Genomic DNA, 22,885 nt, shown 5'->3' on the forward strand with positions numbered 1-22,885 from the left:
TTAGACCCAAACTGTCCAGATTACAATGTAAATTTCACATCTCAGACGCTGAATATTACACAGATATCTGTCCAGACTACAATGTAAATTTCACATCTCAGACACTGAATATTACACAGATATAGTCTCATATCTTAGACCCAAACTGTCCAGATTACAATGTAAATTTCACATCTCAGACACTGAATTTTAAACAGATATCTGTCCAGATTACAATGTAAATTTCACATCTCAGACACTGAATTTTACACAGATATCTGTACAGATTACAATGTAAATCTCGCATCTCAGACGCTGAATATTACACAGATATCTGTCCAGATTACAATGTAAATCTCACATCTCAGACGCTGAATTTTACACAGATATCTGTCCAGATTACAATGTAAATCTCGCATCTCAGACGCTGAACATTACACAGATATAGTCTAATATCTTAGACCAAACTGTCCAGATTACAATGTAAATTTCACATCTCAGACACTGAATATTACACAGATATAGTCTAATATCTTAGACCCAAACTGTCCAGATTACAATGTAAATCTCACATCTCAGACGCTGAATATTACACAGATATAGTCTAATATCTTAGACCCAAACTGTCCAGATTAACAAGCAATATTTGTTCTTTCATTAAAATGGGTCTTAAATATAAAGAAAATTTATCTTTTAAGGGTCATGCATAGAGAAGTTTAAAGGCGGCATAGCAAATGATGGCGGATGACCGGGTCCATGGAAGGGAGGAGCTGAGGCGTTCATGCCCTGGGGCACCCCTCGGGAATCAAAGCTGTGATGGTGCTGCCCCAAGATACTGTTTATACTCATAGCGTTGTGCAGCACGGGTGGAGGCGGATGTGATCGGTTGTGAGGGTGGTATATAGACCCGCCCTGGTGATGAGGATGCTGCAGGGCGTTCGGGTCCATTCCTTGGTGTGGCATTATTGAATTTGAATGAGGAAACTTGATGGGTGAAATATTTAAGTCATTCTGTGAAGAATTGTTCACATCAGAGAATATATTTGTTAGACTAAAGTTTGACATGTGAGGGGTTACGGTCACACTACCAGAGTGCGGTGTAATTGATGGTGCATTCGACATCCCTCCGTGAACAGTGTTCATACCAAATCCAGGCTGAAAGTTCAAACCAAGACCATTCTGGGGGCGCCCAGGTGGGAACAAAGGATTATAGGGGGCACTTATTTCCGCATTTTTAGGCATGGAGGCAGTAGCAGTATGCCTTGGCCCAGCTCCAAAAAGATTTGCAGCAAACAGCCCTGGTCCTTCATTCTGCATGTTCCGTGCAGGTGGCGACAGATTTTGAGGAGCAAGTCCAAAAAATGGTGTAAGACTTCTATTTGCCTCAAACATAGCATGGGGGAAAGAAGTTTCCATTTCACTATACAACTGCTGCTGTTGTTTGCTCTTTTTCTGTGACTGTTTTGAACGTGAAGCACTCGATGATTTTTGCTGCCGCGAATGAGACACTTGTGACTGATGGGGTTGGGGAGGTTGAGAGCCAGCCTGAGGGGGCGTGGGCCGGTGAGTGGGAGGATGATGTGGAGGGGTAGGAACGGTATGAGGGGGAGGACCGCTCATTGATCTCGGCTGTTGTTGTTGTTGCTGCTGCTGCTGTTGTTGCTGTTGTTGTTGTTGCTGAGCCACTGGGTGTTGTGACTGTTGACTGCTGTTTTGTTTGTTTGATTTGGCACTTGAGCTCTGTGAATTTGCTGACTTGCGACCGTCTGTTTGAATTGGCGGCGTGTGACTGAGCGGTTGGTTTCCTACAACACCAGAGCTTTCGCGCTGATGGGGAAACATTACATTAGAATCATATCGACTGCCACCAAAACCTTGTGATGCTGGATTGAATCCTTGTGTATGGGGTGAAAATATGGGCTCATAGGCTCGGGCACCAGGCAAACCTGACCTCTCCTCCATAGAGTTCAGGGGTGGATGTCGCAACGGATGTGTGTTCATCGACTGGGAACCAGCATTAGAGAAGTTTGGAGGAGGGAAAAACGCCTGAACATTGTTCATACTAAACTGTTGCCTTTCCATATTAGCGAGTTCATTTCCTCGAGGATCTGTATTTGAGGATTTGATGTTAAATTGTCTATCCATTGCACTTAGATCATTTCCTCGAGGATCTGGATTTGTGGATTTAATATTGAATTGTCTATCCATTGTACTGAGGTCGTTTGTTCTAGGGTCCTGTGCTGAGGACTTGAGATTAAACTGCCTCTCCATGGCATTTAGATCACTACCCCGGGGGTCTGAATTGGATGGTTTAATACTGAACTGTCGCTCCATTGCCCCAAGGTCACTGCCGCGATGGTCAGTGTTACTAGCCTTTGCTGGAGGGGGGCCGCTACGCACTGGCCCCTGGCCTAACTCCTGCATGCGCTTATGAGTATTATGAATCTGATCTGACTGTGACTTGCTGATGGGATTGTGAGAACTGACCGTAATGTTCGGAATCATCGGCGGTTGTTCCTGTGGTTCCCTCTGCTGGTTCTGAACTGAACAACTGGCCCGATTACCACTTGCCATACCATAGAACAGTTGCGACTGACTGCTCTGAATATGAGATTGTGCCACGGTGTCATTTGATGAACGTTTCTGTTGATGCCCAAGATGAGAGGTGACACTAGTTCCAAGATCAAGATCAAAGTTTGGCATGGTCAATGATGGCTGTTGTTGTTGTTGTTGCTGTTCCTGTTGTTGGTTGTTTGAATTACTCAGGAGGTTCGACACATTTTGCATGTTGGAGGATGAAGATGACGATGGCAGATGATGATGGGACTGAGGTGAATAAAAAGGATATGGATGAACACTTTGGTGATTGTCGTGCGACGTCATTCCAGCACTGGAAGTTGTTGATGTTGATGTGACAGATGACAGTGTGAAGGTGAAAGAAGATGACGTGACCGACGTATTGGCGATGGTGGAGATGATGGGAGACATGTTCAGACTGTCCATTATTGAAGTTGTTGATGTTGTAGGTGTTGCAATATTAAGACCTATTGTAGCAAAATTAAAAACATCAGAACTATTTTCGTTACCAATACGACTTAATGAGCTGGATAGAGGAGGACTTATCACATTAACCTGATTGGTTGATTTATCAGTCCGTAACCCTTCATCTTTGTTGGTTTGTACAAAATTATCAGCTGAATAAATGCCATTTCGTGCTTTCGATCCCATCTGAGATTTTTCAAAGAGGCCATGATTTGATTTGTCACTGTCTTGCCTGGAAATAGCCAGAGATGTTGGTTTGTTGGTCGATGAAAGTGTAGCCTTATCAGATGAAGGATTGAAAAGAGTCTCTGCCGAGTACGGTAAATCACCGGGAGATGAAAAATTTGTCATGGATGAGCATGAGGTAACTGAGGAGGCACGAGACACGAGTGGATCAGCACTAGCCACAGACATAAGCACAGAATGCTGCAATGATTGTTGCTGTGGTGATGTCATTGACACAGGCGACGTAGATTTAGGTGTCTGAAGTTGTGGTGAGCTAACCCGCACGTGATGCACTACAGGCTGTTGTTGCCCTGGTGATATAATGTGTGGAGACAGTGCAGCGGCTGCAGAGAGACCAAGTATGCTGTTCATGGTGTTGTCAATGTCTGAATTCTCTGAGGAGGCCAGAGAGTGAGTGGAGATATGGACGGGGTCTGTCAGTGCCACAGAGTTTGGAGGAGAGGGATCTCGGTGAGATGAATCCAGATCTCGGTGTGGCACGCTGGATGCTAGGTGCTCATCCATAATAACACTGTTCTGAACACATGATAATAGGCCACCGTCATTAGTACTAGTTCTGAGACCCAAACACTCACTTGGATCTTTCTTTGGCGTTGAATGCTCAGGACTTTTCTCTAATAAATCAATATCCATCTTTTCAATATCATCCTCCTTCTTTTTAGAGCTTGGTTCAAATTCATCAAAGTCTGTACGCTCAAATCGGCTCACATCAACCAAACTCTCAACACTACTAATTGTTTTTTCTGGCACTGTTGACAGTTTTTGAGATTCTAATAAAATATCATTTTCAGGTAAATTTCTCACTGTAGCAGCAGGTGACGGAGTTTTATTTGTCTTTTTGGACTTTGAGCGTTTCTTAGACTTTTTCTCCTTGGCGGGAAGAGGCAGTTGAGTATCAAAAAGAGGTCTTTCTGTCATTGAATCATCTGCGAATCCTGGTGATGTATCTCGAGGTGATGATGAAAAATTTAATTGATTCGGAGAGGAAAACAAACGTCCTTCGCTAGAACAAACCCGCGATGAGAATGGTAAATGTTCTCCAACTCGCATCGGAGACACACTGGACACACCTATTGGAGCAGAAGTAGCACTTTTAATAAACTGATCATTTGAGACAGGTGCATTGTTGATGGAGGAAGAATTACGTTTTGTCTGTAGTGATCGTAGTGGTGATGAGAATTCCTCCTGTCCGTCCTCCTCAAAATCATACACAGACATTGAGGACTTACTACCCACATTTTCAGTGGGAGCAGACGATTTACTTTTATCCCGTGCTGATCCCTTTTTCTGTTTCTTACTTGCTGGCTCACTATCACTAATCAAATTATCTCCCTTGTTTTTCTTTGATTTAATCTTTTTTGGAGGAGTCACTGTTTGTGAACTGTCGCTCAGGGATGAACCAAGGTTCTCCACTTGGTCTAACACATCCGACAATTCCTTCTCAGAAAATATGATAGTATCAGGAAAAGCCATGACAGGTTCGGCGGCCTCCACGGGTTCCATTCTATTGGTTGGCGTTGTCATTGGCTTTTCAATGGAAGGCGCTTTCTTCGACAATTTTTTGCCTGACTTTTTTGCTGGTGGTGGAGGAGTGTTATTTTTCACAGAGTTCATAATTTCTTTCACTGTATTCTGAATCTCGTCTTCAGTAGCCTTGACCTTGGTTTTCTCTGGCGTATTACATTTTTCTTTTTCTGCTTTCTTTGATTTCTTATTGGACTTTTTGGGTGGATCAATAATAGATGGTGGAGAAAACACTCCACTGCTGTTGTCTATATCAACAGATGGCTTATCTGTCCCCAGATTACCGAGGTCGCTGTGGATCGACGTGGCCGTAGACATGTTAGACAGGATGTCACCTGGGCCCCTACTGGTCATCATTATATCTACGCCCAACACATCACTGACCTCTTGATGTGACAAAGTCTGACCAGTTCCAAGAATATCTGACCCATCACCTCCAATATGTAGTTCCTTCACTTGTTGTATTTCACGTACAGAGTCAGGCGGCCCTGTACCGACATCAGGCTCCTTCCTGGGTGTCCTTCCCCCTTCTGGATCCTCCTCTGTCTCCCCAGCACTGGTGTCTATCTGCAGTGGGTTGTCTTCATTGGCTGGGTTATAAAACCCACCAATAGGGGGAGAGATATCAGAGGAAAAGATGGATTCAGCAGCTTTTGCTAAAATATCAGTCGTGTCTGTGGCAGATTCATCCTGTGTGGCACTCTCAGCAGCAGCTGATGCAGCTACTACTGTGGCTGCTTTTGAAGCCTTGCTTTTCTTTGACTTTGATTTTTTTGTTGTTGGGGCAGGTTGTGTAGGCAAATCTGTTTGGTCCTCATCTTCATTTCCAAACAGTTCTGTGTTCCGCCCAGATTTGTTCCTGGCAGATGGTTTGGGACAGATAGCACGCTGTGAATTTTTCTTGCTTTTTTTACTTGCTGCAGTATTACCAGGGGGTGTGACCTGCATTGACTGACCTGTGACCTGTTGACCTGTGACCTGTTGACCTGTGACCTGTTGACCTGTGACCTGTTGACTTGTGACCTGTTGACTTGTGACTTGTTGACCTGCAACCTGTACTTGTTGACCAGCAACCTGTGGCGGGGCCTGTTGTACAGATTGCTGAGGATTCTGGACTGTTCCTAAAACCTGCATTGTGGTTGGGTCGACCAGAACACTGGTTGGCTGACCATTAAGATTCATGGTTAGTAGTATCGGCCCATTAGCACCTGCTCCCATTCCACCACTAGGGGGTGCTGGCATCCCCATAGGCATCCCGGAGTTTCCTGGTGGTCCAGAAGTTGCAGGCATAGTCATGCTATCAGATCCTGAAACTGACGGGAAAACACCTGCTTGCCCTGTTGATTTCATTATGATCTGCGATCCTCTTGCCTGATCTGACAGGTCTGAGTCCGGGAATCGTAACATGTTTTGACTCTGTTTGGTGTCAATCAGCCCACTCTGTTGGCCAGTTCCACCTGCTGTTACAGATAAGGTTTTCCCCTTGTTAGTTGCTACTGAGTCTATCACATTGCCTGTCTGGCCAGTCTCGGAGAGAGGCTGCGACACGGAGGAGTTGGCCACAGCATTGGTACCGGGAAGGTTGGAGGCAGTGGTCATCAGAAGGCCCATATTAGAGGAGTGTTGGGAGAACGCCACCTGTGGCTGTCCAACCTGCAATGTACAAAACAGACAAGTTCACTAACCACTTTACTGGCACAGGTCTTTCCTGACCTCTCTTGAGAACCTACTTTTATGTAATTACTCAATGAATCTGAAACAGAATTGTACAAACTATATCTAATTTTACTATGTTTTAGACTGAGCGGTCCTAACACACCCGTATTGGCCAGTATTGCTCACCTGTTCCTCCATTACAACAACTAGAGAAGTTAAAATGCTTCTGCTAGCTTAACACTATGGTAGCAATCTCTAGGTCAAATTACACACCTAGAGTGCATCCTAATAAATGGCAATACAGAAGGAGTGTAGTGCAAAAAGTGTATCTGCCACAATACATTAAGTTGAGTAGATGGCGATCCTATCTATGATAAATTAACATTTATGATGGGTAGATGGCGATCCTATCTATGATAGATTAACATTTATGTTGAGTAGATGGGGATCCTATCTATGATAAATTAACATTTAAGTTAAGAAGATGGAGATCCTATCTATGATAAATTAACATTTAAGTCAAGTAGATGGCGATCCCATCTATGGGAAATTAAGATTTATGTTGAGTAGATGGCGATCCTATCTATGATAGATTAACATTTATGTTGAGTAGATGGCGATACTATCTATGATAAATTAACATTTATGATGGGTAGATGGCGATCCTATCTATGATAGATTAACATTTATGTTGAGTAGATGGCGATACTATCTATGATAAATTAACATTTATGTATAAGTAGATGGCGATCCTATCTATGATAAATTAACATTTAAGTCAAGTAGATGGCGATCCCATCTATGGTAAATTAACATTTAAGTTAAGTAGATCTCAATCCCATCTATGATAAATTAACATTTACAAAATGTAAGTATAGTAGCTGGCGATCCTATCTATGATAAATTACCATTTATGTTGAGTAGATGGCGATACTATCTATGATAAATTAACATTTATGTATAAGTAGATGGCGATCCTATCTATGATAAATTAACATTTAAGTTAAGTAGATGGCGATCCCATCTATGGGAAATTAAAATTTATGTTGAGTAGATGGCGATCCTATCTATGATAAATTAACATTAAAGTTAAGTAGATGGCGATCCCATCTATGATAAATTAACGTTTAAGTTGAAAAGATGGCGATCCTATCTATGATAAATCCACATTGAAATTGAGTAGATGGCGATCCTATCTATGATAAATTAACATTTAAGTTAAGTAGATGGCGATCCCATCTATGGTAAATTAAAATTTAAGTTGAGTAGATGGCGATCCCATCTATGATAAATTAACATTTAAGTTGAGTAGATGACGATCATATCTATGATAAATTGACATTTAAGTTGAGTAGATGGCGATCCCATCTATGATAAATTAACGTTTAAGTTGAAAAGATGGCGATCCTATCTATGATAAATCCACATTGAAATTGAGTAGATGGCGATCCTATCTATAATAAATTAACATTTAAGTTGAGTAGATGGCCATCCCATCTATGATAAATTAACATTTAAGTTGAGTAGATTGTGATCCCATCTATGATAAATTAACATTTAAGTTGAGTAGATGGCGATCCTATCTATGATAAATTCAAACTTAAGTTAAGTAGATGGCGATCCCATCTATGATAAATTAACATTTACAAAATGTAAGTATAGTAGCTGGCGATCCTATCTATGATAAATTAACATTTAAGTTGAGTAGATGGCGATCCTATCTATGATAAATTAACATTTAAGTTGAGTAGATGGTGATCCTATCTATGATAAATTCAAATTTAAGTTAAGTAGATGGCGATCCCATCTATGATAAATTAACATTTAAGTTAAGTAGATGGCGATCCTATTTATGATAAATTAACATTTAAGTTGAGTAGATGGCGATGCTATCTATGATAAATTAACATTTAAGTTAAGTAGATGGCGATCCTATCTATGATAAATTAACATTTAAGTTAAGTAGATGGCGATCATATCTATGATAAATTAACATTGAAATTGAGTAGATGGCGATCCTATCTATGATAAATTAACGTTTAAGTTGAAAAGATGGCGATCCCATCTATGATAAATTAAAATTGAAATTGAGTAGATGGTGATCCTATCTATGATAAATTCAATTTTAAGTTAAGTAGATGGCGATCCCATCTATGATAAATTAACATTTAAGTATAGTAGATGGCGATCCTATCTATGATAAATTCACATTTAAGTTAAGTAGATGGCGATCCTTAATCTATGATAAATTAAAGTTTAAGTTGAGAAGATGGCGATCCCATCTATGGTAAATTAACATTTAAGTTAAGTAGATGGCGATCCTATCTATGATAAATTAACATTTATGTTGAGAAGTTGGCGACCCCACATCTATATAATTATATAACCTGACCAAGTAAACATTTAAGTAGAGAAGACGGCGATCGCACATCTATATAATTATATAACCTGACCAAAACAGAAAGCTACTCCTACTATACAGACAAGAGTATCCTATCCATTACACACTACATGACAGAGCATAATAATCATGGTGTATTCATGACAGATGACTAACAAAACACTTTTCCCTGACATAAGCTCTCAGGCACTTTATGCCAGGCTAGCCAAAGTTATAGTTTGGCAGGATATCTAGTCCTGAAGACAATTTCTGATTTAAAGAGGTTTTATTTTCTTCATAATTTCAAAAATTGTGTTCTAGCAGCACAATAAACTTTTACAGAAATGATAATTTTGAAACATAAATACGACTGAAGTATACATTTTTTACATGACAGCAACACCAGCTGAAACAAGCACTCACCTGTATCTGACCAGCACTGGACGCCATATTGCCTGGGTTGGGTCCCCCTGATATGATGGTTCCATCCATTCCAGTAGCCATCATACTGCCCTGAATACCTGGGGGGAGGGACATTCTGGGTGGGGCACCTGAGGCTGCAAGGTTCCCCTGGGGTGCGCCTGGTTGCTGAATGCCACCTCCCTGCAGGCCCCCACCCTGCCATTGGGTGTTTGCTGGAATGACTCCGCTGCCACTGTTAACTCCTGTTTGGGGATTGGCTACTACCGGGATTATCTGCCCGTTTGGAAGCAGTAAAGCCTGTGGGAGCTGGTTACCTGGCGGGCCTTGGTTCTGATTGGTTGAGTTAATCAACAAGTTGCCACTCTGACTAACAGGCATAATGAGACCCTGTTGCCCTTGGTTACCGAGTCCACCAGCCAGCTGATGCATTGGCTGCATCACCTGCTGACCGAGAGGCATTGGAGGCTGGACCATACCAGGTGTTCCCATGGCAACTGCACCCTGGGTTTGCTGGAAGGTCTGCTGACCTTGGAGATTCATATTTGTAATAAGTGTTTGATCAGCGGTCATCCCCTGATCTTTTTGAACCATGACGTTTCCAAATCCTTGGAGTCCAATGTTCCCCGACTTGTCCATCCCGACCATTTGCTTCTGGAAGTTTGGAATGCCCAGAGAGTTAGGGTCAATACCCAGAGGCACATTAGCAATACAGGGTACACCCTGCTCATTGATGAACATTATCTGCTGTTGCGGGGTCGGGATGCCTGGGTTGAAGCCACCCTGCTGCCCCTGTAGAATGCCCGGTGGGAACTGTTGTTGGCCACCATTCACAAATGGAACATTCATCATATTATTGTTTGGTTGAATCTGTCCTATGCCACTTTGACCAGTGGCCATGATAGGCATGTTGGCATTAATAGCCTGTGTCGTAGCTGTCATGGCCGATCCACTCTGGGACACAAGTGGCGAAACGGCAGCCTGACTTACTGGTGCAGAGGAACCCACAACTCCTGCTGTCTGAGGAACTGTTGCTATAGAGGCAAGGGTCTCAAGAGCGGAGTTATCACTTGCAGAGGCCATCGGATCTGAATTTGCTTGTGTTGCTGTCGAAGTAACATTCTCATCAGATGAGACACTGGTGCTGGGGGTGATTCCAGCATCCTGCATGGCCAGCTGTATGAGACCAGCTCCAGCCAGCTCTGCAGCACTGGACTCTACATTTTGACCTTGACTCCCAGCTGGCATTTGACCCCCAACTCCCATCATATGTTGCTGCATCATCATTTGACTGTTGCTAAACATCATCTGATTCATCATCATATTGTTCATGGCAACATTTCCATAATTACCAGCCATCGCTTGGGTAGACAACTCCATTGGCTGAGTCTGTTGTTGTTGTTGTTGTTTTTTTATTTCCAATTGCAAGCTGATGGTATTGCGTTTTTTCTTGTTGCCTTTTGGTTTGTTGTCAGCATTCTCCAATAGTGGTGTAGGAGAAGAGGGTTCAGCCCCTGCCCCTTGTCCCCCTAATCCATTGAGTGGTGCCTCTGCTCCAGTGGAGTGGTCAGATGGGTCAGGAGGGCCCAGTTTCTGTCCCCACTGACCAGGTGTTTCAACAAAGGCTCCACCTGAAAGTAGAAAGAAAACAAGTGAGGAGATTACATTAATACATACATACAATTCAGTCAGCTACAATTCCTACATAAGAGGTTTTTTTATTGGGACAGTTTTGGATGAAAACTAGAATACTGACAGTTCAGCCGTGAGGATCCCGCTGTGTGCTTGAAAATCTGACAAATATCAGTTACTGTCGAGTATGAACAAAATCAAACCAACAGAACAAGTTAAACAGAACCCTGCTATCAGACGCCACGAGGCACTCTTGTTTTATTGGATCTGTATATCAGGTAGGCTACTAACCCTGGCCCTGAAAAGTCACCATATTGGATGCTGGGATCCTTTTTATGTGGTATTATTCTTCTATATCTCTCCAAATACTATTGTTTACCAAAAAAACACTACAAATCTATAGTCTAACCCCCCACCCATCCCCCACTAGTCCATGTGCAAATTCCACTAACCATTCAACATGATAAGTAATATCTAAGTTTGGCTAGTCAATCAGGCTGGCTAGTCTATCAGGCTGGCTAGTCTATCAGGCTATCAACATGATAGTAAAATCAAAGTTTGGCTAGTCTATCAGGCTATCAACATGATAAGTAACATCTAAGTTTGGCTAGTCTATCAGGCTATCAACATGATAAGTAACATCAAAGTTTGGCTAGTCTATCAGGCTATCAACTTTTAGAACCCTATTTGTGGTGTCGTTAGAAACATTCACTCCTTTGAGGGTGAGATAGGTTAATCTCAACCCCAGAGAGAATATTCTTAATTTGCTAAACATAAGGCTTGCTATATAATGTTTAAATGACGTCTTAAGTATCACTTTGTCTCAGCCATAAGGTGAAACAAATATATCTTATACCAGGAAATGTGTGGCTTCACCTGTCCAGGCCTAAGGTAACTAACACATTTCCTCCAAGTATCATGTGTGATATTTATTTTCTTACCTCCACTTCATAACTGTGAGCCTATTTTCTTACCTACACGTCATAACTGTGGGCCTATTTTCTTACCTCCATGTCATAACTGTGAGCCTTTTTTCTTACCTCCACGTCATAACTGTGAGCCTATTTTCTTACCTCCACGTCATAACTGTGGGCCTATATTTTCTATCCTCCACGTCATAACTGTGAGCCTATTTTCTTACCTCCACGTCATAACTGTGAGCCTATTTTCTTACCTCCATGTCATAACTGTGAGTCTATTTTCTTACCTCCATGTCATAACTGTGAGCCTATTTTCTTACCTCCACGTCATAACTGTGAGCCTATTTTCTTGCTTCCACGTCATAAGTGTGAGTTTATTTTCTTACCTCCACGTCATAACTGTGAGCCTATTTTCTTACCTCCGCGTCATAACTGTGGGCCTATTTTCTTGTTTCCACGTCATAAGTGTGAGTTTATTTTCTTACCTCCACGTCATAACTGTGAGCCTATTTTCTTTCCTCCACGTCATAACTGTGAGCCTATTTTCTAACCTCCACGTCATAACTGTGAGCCTATTTTCTAACCTCCACGTCATAACTGTGAGCCTATTTTCTAACCTCCACGTCATAACTGTGAGCCTATTTTCTAACCTCCACGTCATAACTGTGAGCCTTTTTTCTTATCTCCACGTCATAACTGTGGGCCTATTTTCTTGCTTCCACGACATAAGTGTGAGCTTATTTTCTTACCTCCACGTCATAACTGTGAGCCTTTTTTCTTCCCTCCACGTCGTAACTGTGAGCCTATTTTCTTACCTCCACGTCATAACTGTGAGCCTATTTTCTTACCTCCACGTCATAACTATGAGCCTTTTTTCTTATCTCCACGTCATAACTGTGAGCCTTTTTTCTTACCTCCACGTCATAACTGTGAGCCTTTTCTTACCTGCTTGTCGCAATTGTTCAGCATATCTGTCTCTGTCCCTTTTAACAGCAGCTAACTCCGACTTCACTTTTCCGACTTCTTCTACTGAAACATTCAATTACAATTCCATCATACCATTGATAGTAATGATGATTGAAGGGTGAAAACTGTATGTAACACTGAGAAACACTTGGTAGATACCCTCAGTTTGACTCTCAAATTGTATTTCTCTATTATTGCTGTAAACATGAAAATATGATAATCTGAAAATTGTCTCATTTCTACTGAGATGTTAGTTTGATTATTTATCTGTTGAGATAGAGCTCGAGTGATACAGGAGAAAATATGATAATAATTGATAAAGACCTACTTATGTCATATGCATACTTTGCTGTTGGTAATGTGTACTTTGCAGTGAGTGTTTTTATCACAATATATATTTTACAATGGTTTTTGTACAATGGGTACCTTATAATGTATATATACTTTAAAGTATATTCTTAAAAATGTGTACTTTCCAATATTTACATTACAACGTTTAATATACCTTAAAATGTATACTTAGTAGTATGTACTTTACAATGTCAAGTATACAATGGATACTTAGTAGTATGTACTTTACAATATCAAGTATACAATGTATACTTAATAATATGTACTTTACAATGTCAAGGATACAATGTATACTTAGTAGTATGTACTTTACAATATCAAGTATACAATGTATACTTAGTACTATGTACTTTACAATGTCAAGTATACAATGTATCCTTAGTAGTATGTACTTTACAATGTCAAGTATACAATGTATACTTTACAGTAGTGTTGGGAATCGCTTGTAAATTCATACTTGAACATCACTTCCAATCAAGTGACTGATGATCGACTAATGATCGGTCAAATTGAACTTAATTTCAATAATTTAAGGTTATTTTTTGCTTTTCAAAATCTACTTTCACTTTCATTAACGGGGGAACCCTGACGTTAGAGAATTTCGCTTATAACACACAACATTCATACAAAAAACAATAAGTTTGTTGACAGAACCTTATAATTATTGAAAAATATGTATTTGGAAATGAAATTGATGATGTTTGCAATGTCAATTATACTGTGACAGCTACATCTCCTATTCAGAAAGCCACGATAGATTGGCATTCACCTGATGACACCCGGTCAAACTAAAATTTTACTTGTAAGATAGCCCACACTTTCGACAAAGCATTTTATTTATATCCAGCTAAGGACAAACAATACCTTCCAACCGTTTGAATCAGTAGCCCCCGGATGATCATAGAGTTTAATCTCCAGAATGTCTTGGTTTGCCATATTGTCACGCACTGACTGAGCCATGTAGCATTTCTTTTGAAACGCAAGTTCTGATTGGTTGTCGGGTGGACCAGCTAGCCAATCAGTGTGGTCTCTGCGATATGTTCGGTCAAGTTGTTTTACCCAAGAACGAACAACTCGCTGTCGGCGGTAATAACAGTATCCGAGTTTATTTTTTGCTAATACTTAAATTAGTCAAACTATGATTGATCATGGAAAACGAGGATCTATTAATTGATTTTCAGAAACAAACAACCAGACGTCGACTCAATCGATTAATCGGAACAACACTACTTTACAGTGTATTCTTAACAATATATAATCTACAGTGTATACTTTACATTGTGTACTTTACAGTGTGTACTTTAGAGTTGTACTTTACAATGTATACTTTACAGTTGTACTTTACAATGTGTAATTTACAGTGTATACTTTACAATGTATACTTTACAGCATATACTTTATAGTATGTACTTTACTTTACAATGTATACTTTACAGTTGTACTTAATAATGTGTACTTTACAATGTGTACTTTACAATGTATACTTTACAGTTGTACTTAATAATGTGTACTTTACAATGTGTATTTCACTGTGCATACTTTACAGTGTGTTCTTTACAATGTGGACTTAACAATGTGTACTTTACAATGTGAACTTTACAATGTATATTTTACAGTGTATACTTTACAATGTGTATTTTGCAATGTGTACTTTACAATGTGTCCTTTATAATGTGTACTTTACAGTGTTTACTTTACAATGTATACTTTCCGGTATGTACTTTACAACGTGTACTTTACAATGTTTACTTTACAGTGTATACTTTACACTGTGTATTTTTTAATGTGTTACTTTACAATGTATACTTAACAATGTGTATTTTACAATGTTTACTTTACAATGTATACTTAACAATGTGTATTTTACAATGTTTACTTTACAATGTATACTTTACAATGTGTATTTTACATTGTGTACTTAATAGTGTGTACTTTACAATGTATACTTTACATACTTTACAATGTATACTTTACATTGTCTTCTTTACAGTGTATATTTTACAATGTATACTTTACAATGTGTACTTTACAATGTGTACTTTACAATGTGTACTTTACAATGTGTACTTTATAGTGTATACTTTACAGTGTATACTTTACAATGTGTACTTTACAATGTGTACTTTACAATGTGTACTTTACAATGTGTACTTTACAATGTGTACTTTACAATGTGTACTTTACAATGTGTACTTTACAATGTGTACTTTACAATGTGTACTTTACAATGTGTACTTTACAATGTGTACTTTACAATGTGTACTTTACAATGTGTACTTTACAATGTGTACTTTATAGTGTATACTTTACAGTGTATACTTTACAGTGTGTACTTTACAATGTGTACTTTACAATGTGTACTTTACAATGTGTACTTTACAATGTGTACTTTACAATGTGTACTTTACAATGTGTACTTTACAATGTGTACTTTACAATGTGTACTTTACAATGTGTACTTTACAATGTGTACTTTACAATGTGTACTTTACAATGTGTACTTTACAATGTGTACTTTACAATGTGTACTTTACAATGTGTACTTTACAATGTGTACTTTACAATGTGTACTTTACAATGTGTACTTTACAATGTGTACTTTACAATGTGTACTTTACAATGTGTACTTTACAATGTGTACTTTACAATGTGTACTTTACAATGTGTACTTTACAATGTGTACTTTACAATGTGTACTTTACAATGTGTACTTTACAATGTGTACTTTACAATGTGTACTTTACAATGTGTACTTTACAATGTGTACTTTACAATGTATACTTAACAATGTGTATTTTACAATGTTTACTTTACAATGTATACTTTACAATGTGTATTTTACAATGTATACTTAACAATGTGTATTTTACAATGTTTACTTTACAATGTATACTTTACAATGTGTATTTTACATTGTGTACTTAATAGTGTGTACTTTACAATGTATACTTTACATACTTTACAATGTATACTTTACATTGTCTTCTTTACAGTGTATATTTTACAATGTATACTTTACAATGTGTACTTTACAATGTGTACTTTACAATGTGTACTTTACAATGTGTACTTTACAATGTGTACTTTACAATGTGTACTTTACAATGTGTACTTTACAATGTGTACTTTACAATGTGTACTTTACAATGTGTACTTTACAATGTGTACTTTACAATGTGTACTTTACAATGTGTACTTTACAATGTGTACTTTACAATGTGTACTTTACAATGTGTACTTTACAATGTGTACTTTACAATGTGTACTTTACAATGTGTACTTTACAATGTGTACTTTACAATGTGTACTTTACAATGTGTACTTTACAATGTGTACTTTACAATGTGTACTTTACAATGTGTACTTTACAATGTGTACTTTACAATGTGTACTTTACAATGTGTATTTTACAATGTGTACTTTACAATGTATACTTAACAATGTGTATTTTACAATGTTTACTTTACAATGTATACTTTACAATGTGTATTTTACATTGTGTACTTAATAGTGTGTACTTTACAATGTATACTTTACATACTTTACAATGTATACTTTACATTGTCTTCTTTACAGTGTATATTTTACAATGTATACTTTACAATGTGTACTTTACAATGTGTACTTTACAATGTGTACTTTACAATGTGTACTTTATAGTGTATACTTTACAGTGTTTACTTTACAGTGTGTACTTTACAATGTGTACTTTACAATGTGTACTTTACAATGTGTACTTTACAATGTGTACTTTACAATGTGTACTTTACAATGTGTATTTTACATTGTGTACTTAATAGTGTGTACTTTACAATGTATACTTTACATACTTTACAATGTATACTTTACATTGTCTTCTTTACAGTGTATATTTTACAATGTATACTTTACAATGTATACTTTACAATGTGTACTTTACAATGTGTACTTTACAATGTATACTTTATAGTATGTACTTTATTTACAGTGTATACTTTACAATGTGTACTTTAAAATGTGTACTTTACAATGTGTACTTTACAGCATGTACTTTAAAGTGTGTACTTTACAATGTTTACTTTACAGTGTATACTTTACACTGTGTATTTTTTAATGTGTTACTTTACAATGTATACTTAACAATGTGTATTTTACAATGTTTACTTTACAATGTGTACTTTACAGTGTATACTTTACAATGTATACTTTACAATGTTTACTTTACAATGTGTACTTTACAATGTGTACTTTACAATGTGTATTTTACATTGTGTTCTTAATAGTGTGTACTTTACAATGTATACTTTACATACTTTACAATGTATACTTTACATTGTCTTCTTTACAGTGTATATTTTACAATGTATACTTTACAATGTATACTTTACAGTGTATACTTTATAGTATGTACTTTATTTACAGTGTATACTTTACAATGTTTACATTACAATGTGTACTTTACAGTGTGTACTTTACAATGTATACTTTACAGTATGTACTTTACAGTGTGTACTTAATAATGTGTACTTTACAATGTATACTTTACAATGTGTATTTGACAGTGTGTAATTTACAATGCGTACTTTATAATGTGTACTTATATACTGTAAAATCATAAACTTTTGTGGGACATTAAATTTCGTTTGTTTCGTGGATAATAAAAATCCACGAAATTAAATCCCCACGGTTACATAAATTTGGTATGATATAGATAGGAGGAAATCAGAAATCAGCAAAATATAAACAGAATACAGTATGTATGGTACAGAAATTAATACATTTAAATCGTACCATTATCACTGTTTTCTGCCAGAAGTCTGCTCGTCGTAACATTTAGTTCCTGTATGTAATCATAGGCCTTTTCCACTATGTCAAGAGTGCTCTGTAACAGATAACATGTTAATCATCAGGAATGACCAATCAGCAACAAACAGCAGAATGTTGTGTAACACAGAGTTGGTTGGGATGATAAGTATGGAGATCAGAGTGAATGTAACACTGAGTTGGTTGGGATGATAAGTATAGAGGATGGAGTGAATGTAACACTGAGTTGGTTGGGACGATAAGTATGGAGATCAGAGTGAATGTAACACTGAGTTGGTTGGGATGATAAGTATGGAGATCAGAGTGAATGTAACACTGAGTTGGTTGGGATGATAAGTATAGAGGATGGAGTGAATGTAACACTGAGTTGGTTGGGATGATAAGTATGGAGATCAGAGTGAATGTAACACTGAGTTGGTTGGGATGATAAGTATGGAGGATGGAGTGAATGTAACACTGAGTTGGTTGGGATGATAAGTATGGAGATCTGAGTGAATGTAACACTGAGTTGGTTGGGATGATAAGTATGGAGATCAGAGTGAATGTAACACTGAGTTGGTTGGGATGATAAGTATAGAGGATGGAGTGAATGTAACACTGAGTTGGTTGGGATGATAAGTATGGAGATCAGAGTGAATGTAACACTGAGTTGGTTGGGATGATAAGTATGGAGGATGGAGTGAATGTAACACTGAGTTGGTTGGGATGATAAGTATGGAGATCGGAGTGAATGTAACACAGAGTTGGTTGGGATGATAAGTATGGAGATCAGAGTGAATGTAACACTGAGTTGGTTGGGATGATAAGTATGGAGGATGGAGTGAATGTAACACTGAGTTGGTTGGGATGATAAGTATGGAGATCTGAGTGAATGTAACACAGAGTTGGTTGGGATGATAAGTATGGAGATCAGAGTGAATGTAACACTGAGTTGGTTGGGATGATAAGTATGGAGGATGGAGTGAATGTAACACTGAGTTGGTTGGGATGATAAGTATGGAGATCTGAGTGAATGTAACACAGAGTTGGTTGGGATGATAAGTATGGAGATCAGAGTGAATGTAACACTGAGTTGGTTGGGATGATAAGTATGGAGAATGGAGTGAATGTAACACTGAGTTGGTTGGGATGATAAGTATGGAGATCAGAGTGAATGTAACACAGAGTTGGTTGGGATGATAAGTATAGAGGATGGAGTGAATGTAACACTGAGTTGGTTGGGATGATATGTATGGAGGATGGAGTGAATGTAACACTGAGTTGGTTGGGATGATAAGTATGGAGATCGGAGTGAATGTAACACTGAGTTGGTTGGGATGATAAGTATGGAGGATGGAGTGAATGTAACACTGAGTTGGTTGGGATGATAAGTATGGAGATCTGAGTGAATGTAACACAGAGTTGGTTGGGATGATAAGTATGGAGATCAGAGTGAATGTAACACTGAGTTGGTTGGGATGATAAGTATGGAGGATGGAGTGAATGTAACACTGAGTTGGTTGGGATGATAAGTATGGAGATCTGAGTGAATGTAACACAGAGTTGGTTGGGATGATAAGTATGGAGATCAGAGTGAATGTAACACTGAGTTGGTTGGGATGATAAGTATGGAGAATGGAGTGAATGTAACACTGAGTTGGTTGGGATGATAAGTATGGAGATCAGAGTGAATGTAACACAGAGTTGGTTGGGATGATAAGTATAGAGGATGGAGTGAATGTAACACTGAGTTGGTTGGGATGATATGTATGGAGGATGGAGTGAATGTAACACTGAGTTGGTTGGGATGATAAGTATGGAGATCTGAGTGAATGTAACACAGAGTTGGTTGGGATGATAAGTATGGAGATCAGAGTGAATGTAACACTGAGTTGGTTGGGATGATAAGTATGGAGGATGGAGTGAATGTAACACTGAGTTGGTTGGGATGATAAGTATGGAGATCAGAGTGAATGTAACACAGAGTTGGTTGGGATGATAAGTATGGAGGATGGAGTGAATGTAACATGTTGACTTACACCAAAAGTAGTTTTGTATACAATATAAGATTTTCCCCCTTTTAAATCCTTGTATGAGAAAACATCTTTAAAACTATACTTTTGTGGGAGTTTCCTAAAACATTCCCCTAAGCACAACACTATTATAGCTAAATTACTATCATTTTGAATGGAGGCATTTAAGATATACTACAACACTAAACAGAGACTGAGGTAAAATTATCCCTACCTCACTACTAACCTTTCCTCGGCTAAAGACATATATGATCAAAGGTGAAAATTGATATATATAAGTCTCGGCTAAATTGTCTCATTCCATCGCATTTCTTATATTTTCTCATTCATCTTAATGACATGAACAGCTGACTGTATGATTGTGTGTTAATTGTTACAGTTGCGCTTTCAACAAGAATGACAGTATATCTACACATACATATTAATAATTGATACATTGTTGATGTTTGAAACTACTGTATTATCAGTAATTAAAATGAATTAAACTAATCCAAAATATTTGTTTTTAGTTTACTGCAGGAAATATGACAATTACATGGCATATACATGTATAAGATTTTAAGTTACGTTGATCTATGGTGCATATTTCTTAAATTGATATCACAACAAAATTCTATTCTAAACATGTTCTCAGATTACAAAATTTAGTTGGGAGGGGTGGTCAAAATTTAACAGATATAGAGCCAGCTAGTATACTGCCTACCCTTCTGATTTAACAGATATAGAGCCTGCTTTCTAGAGTACTACATATCCTTCTGATTTAACAGATATAGAGCCAGCTATCTAGAGTACTGCATACCCTTCTGATTTAACAGATATAGAGCCAGCTAGAGTACTGCCGATCCTCCTGGTTTTACAGATATAGAGCCAGCTAGAGTACTGCCTACCCTTCTGATTTAACAGATATAGAGCCGGCTTTCTAGAGTACTGCCTACCCTTGTGATTTAACAGATATAGAGCCGGCTTTCTAGAGTAATGCCTACCCTTCTGATTTAACAGATATAGAGCCAGCTAGAGTACTGCCTATCCTCCTGTTTTTACAGATATAGAGCCAGCTAGAGTACTGCCTTTCCTTCTGATTTAACAGATATAGAGCCTGCTTTCTAGAGTACTGCCTATCCTTCTGATTTAACAGATATAGAGCCAGCTAGAGTACTGCCTATCCTTCTGATTTAACAGATATAGAACCTGCTTTCTAGAGTACTGCCTACCCTTTTGATTTAACAGATATAGAGCCAGCTTTCTAGAGTACTGCCTACCCTCCTGATTTAACAGATATAGAGCCAGCTTTCTAGAGTACTGCCTGCCCTTCTGATTTAACAGATATAGAGCCAGCTTTCTAGAGGACTGCCTACCCTTCTGATTTAACAGATATAGAGCCAGCTTTCTAGAGTACTGCCTACCCTTCTGATTTAACAGATATATAGAGCCAGCTTTCTAGAGTACTGCCTACCCTTCTGATTAACAGTTATAGAGCCAGCTTTCTAGAGTACTGCCTACCCTTCTGATTTAACAGATATAGAGCCAGCTTTCTAGAGTACTGCCTACCCTTCTGATTTAACAGATATAGAGCCAGCTTTCTAGAGTACTGCCTACCCTTCTGATTTAACAGATATAGAGCCAGCTTTCTAGAGTACTGCCTACCCTTCTGATTTAACAGATATAGAGCCAGCTATCTAGAGTACTGCCTACCCTTCTGATTTAACAGATATAGAGCCAGCTAGAGTACTGCCTACCCTTCTGATTAAACAGATATAGAGCCAGCTACTTAGAGTACTGCCTACCCTTGTGATTTAACAGATATAGAGCCAGCTATCTAGAGTACTGCCTACCCTTCTGATTAAAGAGATATAGAGCCAGCTACTTAGAGTACTGCCTCCCCTTGTGATTTAACAGATATAGAGCCAGCTTTCTAGAGTCCTGCCTACCCTTCTGATTTAACAGATATCGAGCCAGCTATCTAGAGAACTGCCTACCCTGCCGATTAAACAGATATAGAACTAACTTTCTAGAGTACTGCCTACCCTTCTGATTTAACAGATATAGAGCCAGCTATCTAGAGAACTGCCTACCCTTCCGATTAAACAGATATAGAACTAGCTTTCTAGAGTACTGCCTACCCTTCCGATTTTTTCTTTCTCCGCATTATCAACAGGTGGCAAAAGTTCTCCGATTTTGTTTATAAAATATCGGATTTTTTCCTTCCTTTTCTTCTCCATAGAGTTGTGTACGCTTCTTTTTCTTTCCCTCTGCCTCAGAGGACTGAAACATAAAAACAAAGTAATGAAGGACTTTGCACAAACATGGCTATATTAAAGGTATACATACGGCAATGCAAACATATAGCCTACATACACATGGCTATATTAAAGGTATACATGTGGCAATGCAAACATATAGCCTACATACACATGGCAATATTAAAGGTATACATGTGGCAATTCAAACCTATAGCTTACATACACATGGCTATATTTAAGGTATACATGTGGCAATGCAACCCTATAGCCTACATACACATGGCTATATTAAAGGCATACATACGGCAATGCAACCATATAGCCTACATACACATTGCAATATTAAAGGTATACTGTGGCAATTCAAACCTATATCTTACATACACATGGCTATAGTAAAGGTATACATGTGGCAAGGCAAACATATAGCCTACGTACACATGGCTATATTTAAGGCATACATGTGGCAATGCAAACTTATAGCCTACATACACATGGCAATATTAAAAATATAGCCATGTGTATGTAGGCTACATTAAAGGTATACATACGGCAATGCAAACACATAGCCTACATACACATGGCTACATTAAAGGTATACATACAGCAATGAAAACCTATAGCATACATACACATGGCTATATTTAAGGTATACATGTGGCAATGCAAACCTATAGCCTACATACACATGGCTATATTAAAGGTATACATGTG

At 38.3% G+C, this 22,885-nt stretch overlaps 1 protein-coding gene across 2 annotated transcripts in view; it reads right to left on the minus strand.

The window, feature by feature from the left end:
* Window positions 1-242: 242 nt before the first annotated feature.
* Window positions 243-22,885, minus strand: part of LOC110462271 (serine-rich adhesin for platelets-like) — a 37,300-nt gene continuing 14,657 nt past the window's right edge. For both annotated transcript variants that reach the window (XM_021516175.1, XM_021516176.1), the window contains 5 exons: window positions 22,052-22,193; window positions 17,887-17,977; window positions 12,745-12,828; window positions 9,251-10,878; window positions 243-6,444 (listed from right to left, as the gene is read on the minus strand). In XM_021516175.1, the coding sequence (XP_021371850.1) occupies window positions 673-6,444; window positions 9,251-10,878; window positions 12,745-12,828; window positions 17,887-17,977; window positions 22,052-22,193 (7,717 nt within the window). In that variant the 3' untranslated portion in view covers window positions 243-672. The remainder of the gene's footprint in view (window positions 6,445-9,250; window positions 10,879-12,744; window positions 12,829-17,886; window positions 17,978-22,051; window positions 22,194-22,885) is intronic.

The sequence above is a fragment of the Mizuhopecten yessoensis genome, unplaced genomic scaffold, assembly GCF_002113885.1.
Source record: "Mizuhopecten yessoensis strain PY_sf001 unplaced genomic scaffold, ASM211388v2 scaffold10769, whole genome shotgun sequence".
NCBI lineage: Eukaryota > Metazoa > Mollusca > Bivalvia > Pectinida > Pectinidae > Mizuhopecten > Mizuhopecten yessoensis.